Source organism: Contarinia nasturtii, unplaced genomic scaffold (assembly GCF_009176525.2).
Source record: "Contarinia nasturtii isolate CC-2019 unplaced genomic scaffold, AAFC_CNas_1.1 Cnas_scaffold_4311, whole genome shotgun sequence".
NCBI lineage: Eukaryota > Metazoa > Arthropoda > Insecta > Diptera > Cecidomyiidae > Contarinia > Contarinia nasturtii.
The window spans coordinates 3,613,948-3,630,183 of NW_022201606.1; the positions used below are offsets into that span (position 1 = coordinate 3,613,948).

The 16,236-nt window shown below is 34.5% G+C and overlaps 2 protein-coding genes across 8 annotated transcripts in view; both read left to right on the forward strand.

Moving 5' to 3' along the window:
• LOC116350799 (dystrophin, isoforms A/C/F/G/H) overlaps positions 1-16,236 on the forward strand; it is a 135,548-nt gene that overhangs the window by 27,269 nt on the left and 92,043 nt on the right. For all 7 annotated transcript variants that reach the window (XR_004202053.1, XM_031782736.1, XM_031782737.1 and 4 more), the window contains 5 exons: positions 2,324-2,414; positions 2,499-2,619; positions 2,684-2,817; positions 2,922-3,015; positions 3,119-3,199. Coding sequence is in view for 6 of the 7 variants with exons in the window: in XM_031782736.1 (XP_031638596.1) it covers positions 2,324-2,414; positions 2,499-2,619; positions 2,684-2,817; positions 2,922-3,015; positions 3,119-3,199 (521 nt within the window). In the remaining variant the exon portion in view is untranslated. The remainder of the gene's footprint in view (positions 1-2,323; positions 2,415-2,498; positions 2,620-2,683; positions 2,818-2,921; positions 3,016-3,118; positions 3,200-16,236) is intronic.
• Positions 6,732-12,309, forward strand: LOC116350800 (dystrophin-like). The gene is made up of 4 exons (XM_031782743.1): positions 6,732-7,227; positions 8,390-9,941; positions 10,155-11,520; positions 12,222-12,309. Exons 2-4 carry the CDS (start codon positions 8,539-8,541, stop codon positions 12,228-12,230), a joined length of 2,778 nt encoding a protein of 925 aa, XP_031638603.1. The 5' UTR covers positions 6,732-7,227; positions 8,390-8,538; the 3' UTR covers positions 12,231-12,309.

Genomic DNA, 16,236 nt, shown 5'->3' on the forward strand with positions numbered 1-16,236 from the left:
ATTGAGAAATTGGTGCACAAATAAAATGAAATAACTACAGGTGATCGAAAAAAAGCAATAAAAACCATTAAAACTCCACTCACAAACCCAAATCAATCAAACAGACATACACAGTACGCAGGATATATTGAACAAGACTGAAACATAGAAAAAAGTTTTTTTCGCACAAAAACTCAGTGAAATCGATAAAACAATTAAAGATAGCCATTTGTACCCTTTTCATGTGTCAGTGACAATCATTCCAATAATTATGAATTCATTCCGAGTTCTTGATTATAATTAAGCGCACACGTTAAAATTAACTTTTTCTAAAAACAAAATATTACGTTTCCACTTTTTCACGATAATCAAATAAAATATCTAAATCATAGATAGTATCTAATAATATTAATAATAATATTGGAACCTAAACGTCTGTAAAGGCATGTTTGCAATTCCTTGAATACCAAACGAAATTAATCATAATAATAAGACAATAATAATTAAACTCAATATAATTTGAATTTAAGAAATATAACACAGAATATTGGACATGCATATCAAGTGTAATTGCTAACAATTTATTCAACATACTGTGAATACCGTAAAACGGAGAAAAAATTAAAAAAAAATCAACAACGAATAAAAACTTATATTATTGTATTGTTTTTTTTTGTGAATTTTTGTTGATACATACTAAACAAAGATTGTTTGTGATTTTGGTAGTAATCAACATATCGAAATTTATGTTTTTTTGCATATCAATCATCGGTTTAGCATACAAAAGTACTAAATCATTAAGTATAACGTTATCCACATAAAGAAAATCAATCCAATACGTAGTGCAGTGAATTATATATCTTATCAAAATGGCAGAAAAGGAAGAAAAACCCAAAGTATCTGCCGAAGTAATGAAAGCCAATCAAGGCATTGCCGCACAAGCAGCTCTTCGTGCTCAACAAATAATGTTTCGCCAAAAATTGAATTCAGTATCAATAAGTGGTGAAAATTCGACAACATCAGCAGCTGCGGCACTGAAAAAGTCGGCACCACCACAAGTTCCGGCAAGAGGTGACAGTGTCCTCACAAAAAAACCACCAGAAATTCCTCCAAAACGGAATAGTCTCAAGAAACCGATTGATATTGGTGATGATGTGGTTAGTAGACAGCCGCCCCCGCTGCCACAAAAACCACATAGCGCACAAAACTCACCGTTGCCGGCTCCAAAATTAAAAGATAAACCAGTTGTTTTACGACCCGTTCCCCCAACGCCACAAATGACAAATAAATTCGATCGACCCCCGGCAAATTTACCCCATACGACAATCGCATCAACTAATCCATTCACTAATCTACGGAATTCACCGCAACTTAATCAACGATCCAATCAAAGTAGCGCTAATAATTCGCCACAATTATCGATTGCACCGCGAAATGCAACAACGATGTCGACGACAACAACGACATCATCCTCATCGGCTTCGTCGAAGAATGCCACCCCAACACCGGTTAAAAAGGAAATTTCACCCATCGAAGACTTTAGCTCGGAAGATGCACTAAGAGGCATCGAAAGTGGCTTGAGAAATATGGAACGTGCCATGCAAGAGCAAATGAATATACGGTCATTGGAAGCAGCGGCTCAGGCACAAAATGGCAAACGAAATTTTAATCCAGTGGAATTTAAGCGAAATATTGGCGGTTCGGCCACATCACTCGATGGCAGCGGAAATAATATTGCAACCACATCATCCCAAAATATGAGTGTTATTGAATCGATGCGATTGGCTCTTAATAAAAATATGCGCTCAATGGAACGGGGTTTCAGCATGGAACAAATGCGACTTGATCAAATGCATTTGAACAATAGTATGCGCAATTTCGAAGCAAACTCCGGAAATACGAATGGAGGTCAAAGACCTTTTGAAAATCATATGAAATCATTGGACCGAAGTTTGCCACTTGAATTACAATATTCGCGTCATCACAATCGCTCTCATTCACAACAGGAAGTGGTCGACCAACTGCGTCAAAATGTAACGAATCCAATTGTCGGTCCCACTACTTTATCACGCGATGATATCCGATTAAGGCGACGTTCATCGCACGATGAAAATCAAATGACACAAACACAAAACAATAATCCCGGTAAAACACAATGGGCTTACATTCAAGGCATATTTATGGATTTTATTTGATTTTATATAGCCAATTACTTTTCTTTTACAACTCATTTTCATTTACAAGAATTCCCAACTGATTTTCTTTTCTTGTGCTGTGTTCACATTTCAAACAAAATTTAAACGATGTTGTTCATATGTTTTTTTATTTTCGTCGTTCGTTTTAGTAAATCGATTGCGGGAACACTGGGATGAAACGTCGCAAAGTGTTTTACAACGAAAGTCTCAACTCACCAACATGCTTGGCGATTCTCAACGGTAAATATACGAGGCATCATTATTACTAGAGTAAATAGAAACCAAATTGAAATCGTGTTTTGCTTGTTTCTGTTTCTGTTTCAGTTACGAGGCAAAACGTCTTGAAATCGAGAAATGGCTACAACGTATGGAAAGTCGATTTGAGCAAATGGGAAAAATTGCAACCACCGCTGATGTATTGGAAGCACAGCAAAAAGAGCAAAAGGTAATGATTCAATTTGATTTAATTATGGCAGACGTTTATTTTTGTGATTTATTTTTATTCGCAGTCTTTCCACGCTGAACTACACCAATACAAATACCATGTTGAGTTATTTAATCAACTAACACAGAAATTAATTGCCGTATACCCGACGGACGATACATCACGAATAAAACGAATGACTGAGGCGGTCAATATAAGGTAACGTAAACATCATTATTTATCTTATTATCGATGAAATTAATATCAATTAGATGAACAACGGGGCTGTCATTACAAAACACTTCTTTTCACTTTGTCAACAGATACAATAATTTGAACAATGTGGTTATCAATCGCGGCAAATTACTGCAGACAGCCGTACATAGTCTTCAACTTTTCGATCGTTCAATGGACCAAGTAAGTGGCATCTTTTTTTTGCGTCAATCAATATCATCTGTGATAATTAGCAACGTTAATGTACTATGAATACAATGTGATATCAATCTGTGTTGCAATATAGTTTCTGGCTTGGTTGAGTGAAGCTGAATCCTTGTGTGAAAATGCTGAACAGGAGATTGAACGGAATCCGCTGATTTTAAAGGTATGTTTTTTTCATTTTTATTCTTTGGGGATTTCCTTTTATGAATCACGACTTATTTAAAATGGATCTATGAAGACAAAAATACCGTTGACAGGTTTACATTATCCTTGTACAATTTCCTTTTCACTCAACTTGAAAAGTCGATTGGCCAACTTTTACTCCATTTGCAATGGAGAACGCCTCGAAACTTTTTATCCCAATTTTTATCCATTTATTTTATAAATGTAAACAGTAAAAGTTTTCCACTTATTGCATGCAGTTGAAATGTTACTACGTAAAACTGTAGCTTTGAAAATGATTCAATTCACCGATGATATATGAATATTAATCATCTCATAACTATTGAAAATCTCACTCGCATTTTATGGTATACACATGACTGATAGTTATTATCCGATATATATGATATAATGAGTTCAAATTATTTTGGGTGTCAGTAATTTTGAAAGTTTTTAATTAATCGATGGTGCATCTGACACATTCAATGCAAAATATCACACATTAAATTTAACAATGACGGCAAAAACAATTGAAATAATAAAATGTAAAATCTAGTGTAAAATGCATAAAAAGGACACAAAAGAGCCACAAAACAATGGACACATTTTTTTGGTTGAGTGAAAAGAAAGCAAAAGTGATTGATATCGATAATGATATACGATGATTTGGTGTGAATTTTGCAGCTCCATTCTTGCAGACAAAAATGAATGTCAATATCTGTCCACACACGTAATGTAAAACGAAACTTATCAACGCTGCAGCATCTAACAGCCAATGACATTCAATTACACTAATTTGGTGTGACGTGCAATCACAGCAAGAACATTTTCCGGCACTTTGACGACTTAAAAATATGTTTGGAAAAATCGCTTGTAGCATTAAATAGACATCACAGTGTGTGTGTGTATTTTGTGTGGCGGTCAGTGTCGAAACACAATGCACTTTTGAAAGTGATAAATAGAGTAGATCCAGAAAATCGGTTGTCGACACTTCGAGACTTGCATTGCAATTGTTGGTTGAATGGCTTTGGTGCCGGTAAGCGAGTAGCCAAAAGCGTTTTTCGTTCGTGTCTTTCAAGCTTTAAAATTTACTGTCGAAACATATGCTCGTACACCATGAGAAATCCGGTGCATCGAAAACCATGAAACATTTTGTAATTCTCTCATCTCATCTCTTTGTCACTGTGATTTGATGGCAATGTAAAATAATCCGGTGCGATGGTGGTGAGTTAGATAAAATACATTCGAATTTGAGTCTTAGCAGTTGGTTTTGTACATAATGCAAGTTTTATCCATAACCAAAATCTCATGCCAACATTATAACGACCATTTACATTCAAATTGTTTCGCTCACCTGAATCTATGACATGTTTTCAAAACCAAACGGGAGAAAGATCATATGGGCATTCGTTCAATATTGTGATTTTAAATGAACAGAGATGACGGCACCAACAGCTTGAAGCCACACAAAATCTTCACTATTTACACAACCACAAAGCATTTATTTGTTGAACGGCGTTCATTAGGAACCGCACAAGGTGGATTAAATGAAATTATCATTAATTGATGTTTATTAAGTACAAATATAAATGCGTATTCAAAAGGATATAATGTCCTGTGTTCATTAAAATGCATACATTTATGCACGTATACAACCATCTACGATACACATTGAAATTGGCATTGGTTCTTGTTATTTGCGACCAAAACGCAAACGTGCCATTTTATCCGCTTTGGTTAAATTATTTATATTGTCAATTAAGGACATTGCACTTTGTTTTCACTTTAGATGCGCGATGCATATTATGGCATGCATCCATTCATAAGATCAAAAGAATCGAAATCAATGGCTCACAACAATGAACATGATGTTTGATTTTATTTGATTCAAATTGTGAGCCAATCTACGGATCGACATTAAAATGTATGCATACATTTATTTTGAAGAATACTAAATTAATTTTTATTCCAATAAAACTGTTATATAATGCTCATAAATTTGATTCGAGACAGGATCTTCAAAACAGTTTTATTACATGATCAAAGTTAACTACAGAACGACATAAATGTGCTGTTTATTAATGCAAATTTATACGTTTCTTTCGAATACCAATGTTGACGAAAGAAAAAAACTTTCAACATGTGCCATGGACAGTCGAAATAAGCCATTCGTGTAGTTGTCCGAATTTTCTTCTTCTTCTTCTTAAAGTGGTTTTCATATTGTATTGTTTTATTGTAAGACATTTACTGTTGGTCTTTGTGTTCAAGGATTTCTTCAGTGACATTATGTTTGCGGTTTCCTTTGTAACTTTTTTTGTTTGATGTTTACTGTTTAGTAAAAATCAACCAAGTGAATTTCCACTATATTTTCACATTTGTGTTTGTTGTTGTGGTGTTAAAACAAAACTTTATCACAAGTTATTTCGTCTTATGAAAAATCCAGTTAATTCTCTCATTCGCTTGAATTGCCAAAGAATTCTTGTGTGAAACGAATTACATTATGAAATGTCACCCACAGAAGTACTTCTAAGCTTTCTGTTGTGAAACCAAAAGAACTTTCCAAAGTTTATGTGCTTAATGATTTTGGCTTTTATAAAGACTGTATAATTTAGTGAAGATCAAATTGACACTTCAGAATCCAAGGTGGTGTCTGCATAACATTATCTCGATGAAAAGAAAAGAATGTTTCGCTTGAAAATGGCAACGTGTCCAATCGACCACAATTCACCATGAAGGACGTAAGTTTGTTAGCAACTGATAGATAATTGAGTGGGACAGTAATACACTTGTTATTATGTGGCGTGTGAAATGAAAGGTGAAATAACGATATTGTTTATGCTTGTGTTTATGGTTATATCAAAATGAGATGAAATGGAAGCAAAACACGTACTCAAAAATATGAAATATCATCCATATTCAACCTTTTAATGTAGTGTTTATTTTAATATTGGCCGAAGAAAAAATCTTATTTCAAATTCGCCGAAAGTGGAAAGTATTCAAGAGCGAGTCGGTATTTCAAAAGCAATTAGAACTATAACAGTGATTGTTTCGTTTCGCTGTTCTCCTTTCAAGAGTTGTAACGAACAAAACAGATGTTTTACTTTATCGTTTACATCCGATCGAAGTGAATGCGTGCGTAGAATTTTAAATACAAATACATTTATGTTCGTCTACTGTGTTTATTCCATTGCATATATCGGATTGTTTTGCAAAACAATGGTAACCGAAAAGAAAGTAAATTTTATGCTGAAATGTGCACACTTCTCCATTTCCATTCATTTACACTCACGATTCTAAGGAAACACCGTTTTTTTTCACTCATTCGACGACTGCATCAGTTGAGAAAACCAACGGATCCCATTTCTCACTCAATACAGATGGTGCATGATTTCGGATGTTTGCAGAGTGGCGCAACATGAGCGAAAATGATGTGAGTGGAAAACTCCGACAATTCTCAGCCGCTCAAACTGAAAAACCGACTTCAACTGAGATTGTAAATGGACAAGTGGACCAGTTATAGCGTTGATACGCTTTAAGCAACATCATTTCTGCTATCTTTCCGTTTAAATTCCGTCAATATCATGTGAATAAAAAATTAAAACGTTAGATAACAGGAAGAGCCATAGAAACCGAGCCATTGAAATCGAAACATTTTGTAACGCAAACAACGACGAAGCTAGTGGAAACAAAAAAAACAAACACTTTTTAGCCGAAACGAACTGAATACGAAAATGGGAATGTGTTTTGATTGTGGAATGATGCAAACGCATCTTAAATAGGAACACAAAGAACATGAAACCTACATATCAAGATAAGGTTAATCGGTTGTGCATTAAAACAGAGAACTGTGTAATTAGAATTTTTTAAAGTTGTGATCGTACATATTGTTCTTGTTTTTTTTTTAATTAATAATAGACGGGTTTCAGTTGTTTTTTCTTTGATGAATTGCAAAACGACAAAACGAAATGTATCGACTGATATTTTTTTACTACACATTTTTTTCGGCAAATAGACAAACGGAATGAACATGTATGTTTATTTCAAAGAAAAACGGTATTTTGCAACAAAACGACATTTCAATGGTTATTTGAATTACTAAAGGGAATTGCATATGTGTCGCATTCATACTATTCACCACGATACATCAATCTACGTTCAACCATAAAAATCAAGCAATTTGAAGATTTTTTTTTTTTCAGAGACCAGTTTTTTCTTAAATGTTTTTTCATTAAACTCTGTAAAATCATATTTTCAATCAGCTTCTAAAATCAATAATGAACATTCGAAAATTGACTTTTGAAGAGAAGTAATTTTTTTAATTTTCAAGCGTCCATCGAAAAATGATGCTAATTTAACGTCAACTAGGAACAATGCATATTTTATATTAGCCAACTCAATTTTTTCGCAACAATTTTTGTCCTTTTTTGTATCGGTCACAATGGACACCATTAAAGCTATCAATCACTTTGCCAAGCACACATGCATTCAGCCTGTGTGAATCGTTCGCGGCTCTGAATTCAATAAATTTTAATATGCTACAATTTATTCTCATTATGATTTAATTAAAAATAACACAACAGCCACACAGCATTGACTTGTGGTTATAATTTAAAAAAAGAGGCAGTTCAGGATTTTTTCGGTCAAAAAAAATATCCAAAGGAAAATATTCGTAAAAATAGTGTGTGATGTCGGCAAAGGCCGATAATGTTCGAGCATAAACCATCCATGTATGGATTTGTATGTGTGTGAGAGAGATAGGGCAACATATTCGGTGTGTTAAATATTAAAATTAATAAAAATAAATCTAGTTTACAATGTAAAAGCACCTGCGGTATTCATACAGTTAAAAGTGGACACGAAAAAATCCTGTTTTCAGTTTGCTTGTTATTAAAAGCACACAATTTCTGTTTGGTTAAAAAAAAATATTTAATTAAGATTGTATATTTTATCCTTTATTTTTTTATACATGCAAAACATATGATTTATGTGCATTGCACCGTGCCAAAAGCGATACAAAACACATACATGCGACAAGAAGTAATATTTGTGAATTCAAATGGTTTATGATTTATTTTTAATGAAAGTATGAATATGACCTGAAAACATATTTGCATTCCATGTAATTCAATTAATCTATTGAAATTTCAAATCTCCGAAAAAAACGATTCAATTGATAAAAAAAATATTCCAGACAACTGTGAAAAGCAGACAAAAATGATTATGATTTCGATGAAATTGTTAAAGAAAATTCCGTATTTATGAAGCAGATCGACAGATTGCCACAGTACTGTTCTGTTTCTTCGATAAGAGATAATTGCGACAGTGAATTTATAATCAAATATGAAATCAACGACACATTTGCAAAATGGAAATCCTCGAATTAATTTTGACAATAATGGTGATACTGTTCGAATGGATAATTCGGGTACAGTGAGTGGTGTAGCTGCTGGAAATATATCAACGGCATCATCAATAAACCAGACAAAGACAAAGACGATCAGTTTAAGCCAGTCAGAGCAATGTGGCTGGCAAAATTCGGCAAATGGTTTTGTTAACGGGAATAATAATAGTAATAACAATAAAACAGCATTAGATCAAACGAAACCATATCCGAAAAAATTCAGTGGCAACGGTCTCGATGGTGATTTTGATGATGATGAAAAAACAAATAGTTTTGGTCTGTCGCGGCGTGTCGATGGATTATCTTCACTGAAAAATGTCACATCCAACGAATTGTACATTGATGAAAAAAACATATCGTTGCATTTGAATAATCCGTTCGTAACACATTTCGCGGTTTCGTCGACATCATTATCGTCATCAGCAACATCATCATCGCTGGAACAGACAATGGTTAATCGTAATATTGATGGGCCATTCTACAATAGCAGCGGTGCCAGTTCAAGCACAAACAGTATGCCTCAATCGGCGTCTACATCTCAGCTAAGCAATGTGATAAAAAGCCAGCAATTGAAAAATTATGGTGCATCTGGTAGCAATGAAAAACAAAACGGTAGCAGTGATTATGGTCGAATCAACGATATTGACAACAATGTGTTACGTAACCGTCCAAAGCGGCCCCATAGCATAGCTGGCGTTTTATCTCCTGCATCGCTTTCGTGCTCATCGAGCCCATTTGCCGCTCGTCTATCGGTTTTGAATCAAAACAAAGAAGAATTGACCAGTTTGATAACGGCAGGAGTTATTTCGTCTCGAACAGCCACTACAACGATGACGTACAGCAACAGCCACTCTGTCCCAAATACCAATCATCCCGTATCGAACAATGGTGCAATGAAAAGCTCAATGAACACACTGAACAATGTGAATAATGGTAACCAAAATGCCATGGCACAAAAAGTGTTCAATCAACCGCAAAATAATGAGTATGCACAACAAGCGTCGACACATGTATCATACGGTCACTTTATAAATAGCCCATCTCGGTTAACAACTAATCGACAACAGGCAACACAGGAGTTTTCATTGTATTCACCACCGTCTGTAACAACCACGACTAATGTTACATGCATTAACAATGCTCCCAATAATAATCCACAGTCGGTGCAAACTCGACAACAGCCGCCTCCAATAGTTCAAAGGCGCTCCCACAGCATACCACGCACTGTACCGTCAACAGTATTGTTGAGCATTTCAGCTGATAATGCAAACAAATCAACGCCATCGACTGTTAATAATAATAGTGGTGTGCCCGCTCGTCCTCGCAGCTTAGACCGAGCTAGGTAAATAGAATTTACTTTGTGCTAGCAATAGGGCCGAATATATACGAAGGCATCGATTCAATTAAAAATACACATCCTTCAAAAAGCTCATTAAAATCAAAAGTGAAATTGATTTAAATCGGTATTTTAAATGATGAGTTCCTTCTTGTATATTCCAACCATTTCAATGCTAACCGTATAACACAATCAATGAAAAAAAAAATCATTTTACAGTTTCAATACGTTGGCTGCTATGAACAATTCACGACCACCACCGATTCCACCAAGTCGTCGCTTTACGCAGCAAATGCAACAAATACAAATACAAAAAAACAGTCCAAACTCAGATCAGTATCCGCCCACATGTTCGTCGTTTCAACAACGATCTGTGTCGACCGCATCAGCCAGTGGAATGCGTCAATCGATCACGTTTCATGGTCAATTGAATCGGCAAACAACGAACACAAACCCTAGTAATAGTAAATTTAGTGGTAATCAGAATGTAAGTGATAGCAATACAATGACAAGACGTAAAGCCGATCGTCCAGTATCGTTTGCGTACGGCACATTGCCAGATCAAAATTACTTGGAAAATCAGTTGCGTATGTATTCCGAACAATTGCGTTCGATAACAGAAAGTGTTCGAAAATATTCAGAGCAAGCAAAAATTCTGTCCGAAATGAAGCGTCAACAGCAGATGCAAAAAAATCGCCAATTCGATATGTCATCGCCTCAAAAGAGTACGGCATCGCCAATCGGCCAAGTCGATGACATAGCCGTATCGTCGAAAAATTTGCGCCTATTTTTGGACAGTGTGCGACACACAATGAATGAAATCGAACATGTCGAACCACCACCGCCAGCCCCTATATCAAGTTCCTCTTCGTCCATAAATCAATCACAAAAGGTGCCGTTCCCGAAAACAAAAAGTGAAAGCCACGGAATTTCATCGAAAACGGTGACCGAAGCCAAAACTCCATCCGATCAATTGCGTCAATTTTTGGATGCCATACGATCGAATCAATTGCCCGAAGAGGATCAATCTGATTTAAGTAGTGCAGCCGATCGTTTCAGCAAATTCAAAGAGAAAATGGAACACTCCAGATCAAAATCAACGCCAAACTTCAATCAATATAATAATATGAGTACAAACGTGAACGAAAGTTTCTCGAAACTTTCGGATAATTTACGCATCATGAATGAGGATTTAGAAGCACTGGCTGCAGTAAGTCCACGAAAAAATATTCCACCACAGAAGACCACAGTCAATACTGGTGGTAGAATGAATGAGGAAATCATGGATTTTAATCAAATATTAGATAAATTCTGTCAAATGACGAATAATTCACATTCCATGGAAACAATCGACTATCTTCGAAAATGTTCAGAAGCACTGAGACATTCATCGAATCAACTGAAAATTACCACCATGAATAGTTCCTTCTCCGATTCGGCGGACAGCTCATGCAGTACGACGCCCGGATCGATTCGTGAAGCCGTTCAAAATTTGTTGCAGCAACCACGAAATGGCGTTCAAATCATGGACGATCGCATGAAATTGTTCATCGACATTTTGGACTCACAGTCAAAATTCAGTCAGGTAAATGTTTAACAAAATACTGTATTTGACAGCTTGTACATTATATGAGTTATTATTTTTCTTCTGTACTAAATCATGTTCATTTCCAATGAAACTTTGCAATGCACAATTTTACCGTATGTTCATGAAGATGGTTTTATGTTTTAAATAACGAATTTCGCGTTTGTACACACTTGAATTCAAAATAAAAGGCTTGGCATAAAATCAGATTTTGTAAAGCTATTGCGACTTCAGTGGTTTTATTTATTCCACCATCGCTTTATAAATACGTTTCAAATTGTGTCGAGTATATTTATAGTGTGCTCAAAGATTGAATGAATAATTTCGTATCAACTCTCATGATGTTCACTGTGTTTAAATAAAAATTGAAAGTATAAAAGCGACATAAAATAAAATCGCTTTAAATTTGGAAAAAAGGGCAGATTTTGAAGTGGTTGGGCCGGATGAAGAGTTCAAGTAAAACATAAATAAAAATAATCGTTAAATTCCACTAAAATACACATAAAAACAATCAAATCCATCAACCTTTTGCCACAACTCAAAAAAACGAAACAGACAAATAGGCAAAAAAATGTATAAATTGAAACAGAAATGCTTTGCAAAATGGTCGACTATTAAATAAATCACCAGAAATTTGATTACGTTTGTGCAATGCAAAGGATTATTTCTCTTATTTCTTTGAAACTTGCATATACCTACAGCTGAATTAATCGACAAAAAAGTGCTCGCTAAATAAAAATGCTCTCAAAAAAAGAAAAAAAATTGACCACAAATATGGGAAAAAAATGGACGAATCCAACACGAAAACCGTGGTAAAACATCAAAAATAAATGAAAACTTCTCTTGTCTTTGATGCCATCAAATTCATAAAGGTTCTTCACAAACGCTTCGGTAGTGCTAACAAAGTTTTAAGCAGCAAAGTAACACCGGGAAATGTTTAATTAAGAACAACAACAACAGCAGCAGCAGCACTCTTGGCGGATATTTACATACTCATTCATTCAGAATAATAAATTCAGGTCGTGGCAGCATCACATTCGACATTGAATCCTAGTTTTTAATTTTGTTTCATTTTGATTCGAATGCACCCGTTGCTAAATAAAAAATGTATGACGCTAGAAATTGACATCCGTTCCAATTTCAAATTCACATTCACACCATCCAATTTTTGCATTTCTATTCAAAATAGAGCGATCTCTGCTTTTTTTATAGGGAAAATGCACCGAAGCTTCCGTATGCTACAGAAAATATATATTTTTTGTCACTGTGTGAATGTCACATAATGTGTTTACGTGCTTGCAACCGAAGGGGTAATTAAAATCAATTGTTCCATTTTCATGGAAAACAAATAAACTAAGTTCTTTTCTTCGCCAAGGCAAATACAAAAATTGCGAAAAAAATAGTGTGCTCACCACGATGAAGATAGGTCGAAAGAAAGAAAGAAAGAAAAAATAATTCTTTCCGCACTCATTGTGCGATGAATCGAAAGCAGTCGCTGCATTCAACGTGAAAGAAAATTGGATTTGGTTCACAGATTCTACTAAACTAATTAATCTATCAATTATAAAACTAGTCCGAGGAGAGAGACAGTGTGATAAAAAGAGAACAAGAGAACCGAGAAACGTCGACGAAAATGAAGGCGACTTTTGTTCAAATAATTAGAAACAATGGCTTATGCAAGATTCCGAAATAAAACGAGTAACTTTTTTTGTAATTGTTTATATTTTCCTCTTTCCCACTTTTAATCGGATATCCTCCGTAATTAGTGGATAATTGAATTTTCGATGCAATCGACACGTCGCACTTCTCTCGAATGACATTGTTTCTACGGCTTTTGGACGTGTTTATTTTATTTATCGCTTTATCTGGGTGTTGTACAAGAAAGAGGATAAATGTAGAGAAACTACTACTCTGTATCTGGAAAGTGATACTTTTGCAGCTAAAGGCAAACCGATTGAAATCGGACACCATCCGATGTGTAATCATTGATACGCGATGGTACATTTTCAAAGATGCCACACTGACTATACCTCATTATATAGTTTTAATAAAATTGCAACATAACATAATTTTTCACTGATCGATATAAGAAATCTTCAATATATACTGAAGCTGTTAAATAGAATCGGATTAAATTTATGTGGCGCGACAACTGAATCAATCTGCTTTTCTACTTTAACTTCATTGAGTGAAAAAGACATTTTTCCATGAGTTAAATCATAAGTTTTTTTTTGTTCAGCAATAGAGAAGGAAGGCACGTAAAAAAGTAATATAGACTTCGAGAAAATGTTACAATAACATGCACAGTATTTCCTAGTAGAAATTATAAGCTCATAGTCAATTCATATGCATTACTTTGCAACTTTGTGTCTAAATACGTTGTGTATTTACTTGTTTGATGAGCGTATTCGGTGAGCATATCTATAAACATTAAGATGGAGAAAAAAAAATACATGTTTTTTCCACTGGACTGAATTAATGAGTCTGCTTCGTTTGAGCTCAACACTCTATGATAATCCCCAGATAGAAAATAACTGAGAATAAAGAGCGCCTTAAAATACACTAAACGTTTTAAAATCTTTCTTCAAAAAATGATGGAAGAAAATAAGAATTTTATTTCATACATTATGCAAAACAGATTTTCCTTTCGAACTTGCACGAGAAACATTTATTCAACTTGCAAGACTACATGCTATATTTACGTTTGTCTTGCATAACCAAACACTTGAGAACAATACGACTAGAAACTTTAATCACATTGGTTGGCAATAAGAATGTGTTATGTAATCGCTTTGATCGAAGTATTAATTGTTCAGTGGCTGTTCAGTCAGAAGTGGAAAGAATTTGGATATTGTGTAATGAAATAAGCATTTTCTGTAAGCAGGATAGCAATTTGGATTGATTTGATCAAAAGCTGCAGCCATGGCTAGATAACATAAATGTTATGCATAGTTTGAGTAGTGTGTGTGTGTTTTCGGGCCATAATTCATAAATTAAAATCATTAGTCACAAGTGTTTTTGGTGCAGAGCAAATGTGAATCTAATCAAAACTTTGAAGCACTTGAAGTGTTCAAACATTGGGCGGTTATGGTGCGGATTTTGAGTAAGGTCTCATTCAAAGTGTTTTTGGTCAAAATCGAGATATCTACACAAACGCATATAGTTTTGCATCCTGAACACACTTTTGTCATCTACAATCGAATTCACAGAAGCAGAATAGAAAACAGAGATAAGAGTATAAATGCACTTGTATGTTTCAAATAAAATTAAATTTTATTAAATATGTAATATGTAATTTATGCATCGTCTCCGGTCATATTTCGCAATCTAACAAACGAACTATCCATTCATATTCAGAGAATGGCCATAAGTGAAAAGCGAATGATGTTGATGTTGAAGTGTCTGTCTTGTGAAAATGTTCTGACATTATACATTTATACGTATACGTTTAATTATTTAATAATGCCATAGTTCAGGGTGTCATTTTGTAACAAATGCATATTATTAGATGTATTCAGAATGACACATTCAAAGCGCTAAAATGTCCTTAAGAAATGACATGTTTTGCACTCAAGGAAAACGAATGGCCCGATGTGTAACGGAGAATTAAGCCAATACATAGAGTTCCGTTCAACCCGTTTCCAATCGGGGAAAATGCTCTTATCTGAGTGTTAATAAAACAATATTGGAACAACGAATGGATGCAATGTATGTATGTATGTTAATTTATGTCGTTTGCAGCACCAAATGTACAGGTCTTGGTGTAATTTTGTTTGATGTTTCTCTGCAAACGAATAAAATTTTACAGGCAATTCATTTGAGCAAACTTAGACACATAGATTCCAATCTGCCGCACACATACACACAAACACAGCTTGTACCGTACTCTTTCCAAATGTGAAACAATCAGACAAACTAACCATATTACGGAACGTTGATGAATTCTCTATGTGGATGATATTCTAATGTCGTATGTGTGACAATGTGAGTACATTTTGCCACTCGCATATTCATGTTATTTGAAATGCGTACGAGAACATGAATATGAAATTTATTGCATTTCATGTTCGTTTGCAATATTTCTTCTTGTTTTTGTTATTGCAAATGCATAAAATTGCATATAAATAAATTATCTATTGAAATATTCATTTGAAGCGATTTCAAAGCTTGAACATTTTCAACTTTACCGCAATGGATCCAGAAAAAAAAAACATTGCCTCATTGAACAACCCATAATTTAATCATTTTCAAAGTGTCAACATTTGTCATTCATGCAAATATATTCGCATTGATATTCTCACCAGCAAATTATTTTTAATTTAATATAAATGCAATTTTTTAACACAACAACAAAGAAGAACATTGAAACTTGCATCGAAATATGCAACCAATCAATCCAAAATGATGGAATATTGCATTTCTTACTGCAATGCAACTTATAATATTGTATTATGTGCTCAACTATATTTCGATCAAATAATATCCAAAATTTTCTTAAATATTTTTCCATAGTAAAAGAATGTTGCCAATACTGATGGCATAGAATCTGATAGCATTCAGCTCCTATGCATAATGGTAAGAAGTCAGTCGATAGCAATCTCAAGTTCCAAAATGAAATATTTTGGTTATTTTTAAAAAATAACAAATTGATGAAATCCGTCGATATTCGTCGATAAGAACTATCAATAAAAACAACAACAACCAACACTCGAGTTA

What these genes read in the sequence shown, in the direction of transcription:
- LOC116350800 (XM_031782743.1), top strand. Translation starts at nt 8,539, where the DNA reads ATGAAATCAACGACACATTTGCAAAATGGAAATCCTCGAATTAATTTT. An exon ending in CGCAGCTTAGACCGAGCTAG is followed by an intron (nt 9,942 to 10,154) that starts GTAAATAGAATT and finishes ATCATTTTACAG; the next exon opens with TTTCAATACGTTGGCTGCTA.